The 2,856-nt window shown below is 48.4% G+C and overlaps 1 protein-coding gene and 1 non-coding gene across 2 annotated transcripts; both read right to left on the bottom strand.

Annotated features, from left to right (window-relative positions):
* Window positions 1-652: 652 nt before the first annotated feature.
* On the bottom strand, window positions 653-1,006 carry LOC138900242 (uncharacterized). Its single transcript, XM_070186961.1, has one exon. It carries the CDS (start codon window positions 1,004-1,006, stop codon window positions 653-655), a length of 354 nt encoding a protein of 117 aa, XP_070043062.1.
* Window positions 1,007-1,804: 798 nt separating this feature from the next.
* Window positions 1,805-1,922, bottom strand: LOC138900668 (5S ribosomal RNA). Its single transcript, XR_011411787.1, has one exon. It is a non-coding gene; the product is annotated as a 5S ribosomal RNA (ribosomal RNA).
* Between the last annotated feature and the right edge of the window lie 934 nt (window positions 1,923-2,856).

Genomic DNA, 2,856 nt, shown 5'->3' with positions numbered 1-2,856 from the left:
CTGGATCAAATAAAACTGACGCATCTCTATGATAGACCGAAACAATATCTATAATGATAGATTCAGAAGCAACTGCCTCTGTGCGAGCGGGAAGAGCATAATATCTGGCCTGGCCTCCCCCTCTAGGGCAACCTCTACCTCCCCGACCTCCACCTCGAGCTGGCTGAGCAGGTGGGGCGGTAGCTAGTGCTGTAATCATAGCCTGAGGACCCGGTGGAGCACGTGGTATCTGAGAAGTCTGTGGAGGTGCACCCCTCCTAAGTCTGGGGAAATCTCTCACTAGATGGCGAGTCTCACCACACTCAAAACAAGCTCTCGGAGGGCGTGGCTGTTGTGACTGGCTCTGGCCAGGTCTGCCGGACTGACCGCTAAACGTACCCCATGCAGGAGGCACACTAGATACTGGCGGTGCATAATAAGGCTCCTGGGCCTAGAAGGGGTCGGAATACCACTAGCGGCTGGAAGAGCTGAATGAATGGGGCGACTCCCATAGCCCCTACCATGGCGAACTGTAGCTGGGGCACGAGTACCACTATAAGTGCCAGACTCTCGAGACCTCTTGGCCTCCCTCAGCTCTCTCTCTCTCCCGAGCAAACATACCCTCCAATCTCCTAGCAATACTCACAACCTGCTGGTAAGAAATATCCATCTCCTACTCCCAAACCATGCTAAGCCTGTTATTGGGGTGGAGTCCCTTGATAAACCGACGAGCCCTCTCTCGAACTGTAGCAACCAAGGCTGGTGCATGTCGGGCCAAATCACTGCAGCAAACTGCATACTCTGACACAATCATAGCATCCTGGCTCACCTGCTCAAACTCCGCGCGCCATGCATGCTTGAGACTCTGGGGAACATACTCACTCAAGAACATGTCCGAGAACTGGGTCCATGTAAGTAAAGTTGCCTCACCAAGACTACCCAACTCATAAGCATGCCACGACTGATAGGCAGCTCCTCTAAGCTGGAATGTAATAAAAGAAAACCCACTCAACTCCGCTACACCCATAGTACGGAGAATACGGTGACACTCCTCCAGAAAACCCTGGGCATCCTCTGACGCTAATCCACTGAAGGTAAGAGGGTGGTACTTCTTGTACCTCTCAAGTCTGAGCTGCTCTGCCTCAGAAATTGCTGCCCTAACCTCGGGTTGAGCTAGAGCTACCGGTTGCATCAGTATAGTATCTGGAACTTGGTCGACCTGAACCCACTGCTCTGGAGTACCAGCGACGGGAGTCTGCGCTCCTCCCCCATCCTGAGATGTGGCAGGATCAAGTGGAATTAATCCAGCCTGAGCCAAGGTGCTGAACATGCTCAGAAACTGGGCTAGAGTCTCCTGGATAGCTAGTGTAGTAAAAGGCGTCTCAGGTGCCTGGCCTCCAACTGGAGCTACTGGTGGCTCCTCTGTGGTAGCTCGTGCAGGTGCTCTGGCTGCACCAAGTGGATGTACTCGGCCTCTACCCCGGCCCCGGCCTCTCGCGACTCTAACAGGGAGTGCAGATGCATGGTCATCAGATCTACCTGTACGTGTCCTCACCATTTGTGAGAGAATAGAATACAGACAAACAATAACAAACTGGGGAGGGTAGTCTGTACGCAGACCTTACCCCTACCTAATGTAGGTAGAGAGGCTGTTTCCAATAGACCCTCGACTCAGGAAGGGAAAGAAGAAGAAGAAGAAGAGGAAAGCAAGGAGGAAGAAAGATGGAAGAGAAAATAAAAAGGGAGAGATAAAGGATAAGTAGTACCAAATTATAGCAACAAGGAATACAATACCTGAGGCGAACAAACCACATAATGAATTTAAGGGTTGCAACACGAGGACTTCCCAAGGGGTCACCCATCCTAGTACTACTCCCGCCCAAGCACGCTTAACTTCAGAGTTTTGATGGGATCTGGTGCATAGTGCTGGTATGATCGCATCTGCGAGAATAGAATACAGAAGTTTAGAATATTGAAGTCAACAATTTTCGCACGACAAGGAATCAAGGAGTGTAATTTTTCCTAACAGTTCCATAGCCTCCCGAAGATAAGTACAGACGTCTCCGTACCGATCCGCGAGACTCTAATAAATCGGCTTATGACTTACGACACCTATGAACCTAGGGCTCTGATACCAACTTGTCACGACCCAATTCTCCCTCCGTAAGATGTCGTGACAGCACCTAGTCTCTACAACTAGGTAAGCCTAACAAAATGCGGAAATAACAAAAATGGAAGTAAAATTTAACAATTAACTGCAACAGATAACTAAATAACCGGTAACCATGTCGCTCGGCATGTACAATAACCACCACTCTAGTAACACATAGTATTCCCAAAATCCGGAACATCATAAGTCACAAGATACAGAAGGAAGCTAGAATCTCTATACACTAGAGTATAATAAAATAAATATGAAGGTAAATGACATAGGAGAAAATAGAGGGCGACTTCAAGGTCTGCGGACGCGGCAGATATACCTTGAAGTCTCCGTACAACAGCAAGCACTATCACCTAGTAGCGGGGCTGATAAGATACACCTGGATCTGCATACAAAACATGTACAGAAGAGTAGCATGAGTACACCACAAGGGTACCCAGTAAGTGCCAAGCCTAACCTCGGTCGAGTAGTGACGAGGTCAAGTCAGGGCCTACTGGTATATAACAATAAAGCAGGAGAATGTAGCAATATAATAAGAGACTCGAATTTAACAAAAAAGAAAAGAAACATAGCAAAATAGCAGTACAACACACATGATTAAACAGCAGGGGATCTCTCGAGATACCGTCTCATAGTCCCAAAGTAAATATGGAAATAGATCTCTTGAGGTACCGCCTGGTAGTCTCAAAAGTAAATGTGCAGGGAGAACTCCCGAG

The sequence above is a fragment of the Nicotiana tomentosiformis genome, chromosome 10, assembly GCF_000390325.3.
Source record: "Nicotiana tomentosiformis chromosome 10, ASM39032v3, whole genome shotgun sequence".
NCBI classification, from domain to species: domain Eukaryota; kingdom Viridiplantae; phylum Streptophyta; class Magnoliopsida; order Solanales; family Solanaceae; genus Nicotiana; species Nicotiana tomentosiformis.
Note: the sequence above shows the minus strand (reverse complement) of the source record. Positions and strands in the feature narration are given on the sequence as shown.

Bases quoted from the DNA above. Each gene is read 5' to 3' on its own strand.
- LOC138900242 (XM_070186961.1), bottom strand. From the start codon at position 1,006: ATGGGTGTAGCGGAGTTGAGTGGGTTTTCTTTTATTACATTCCAGCTT.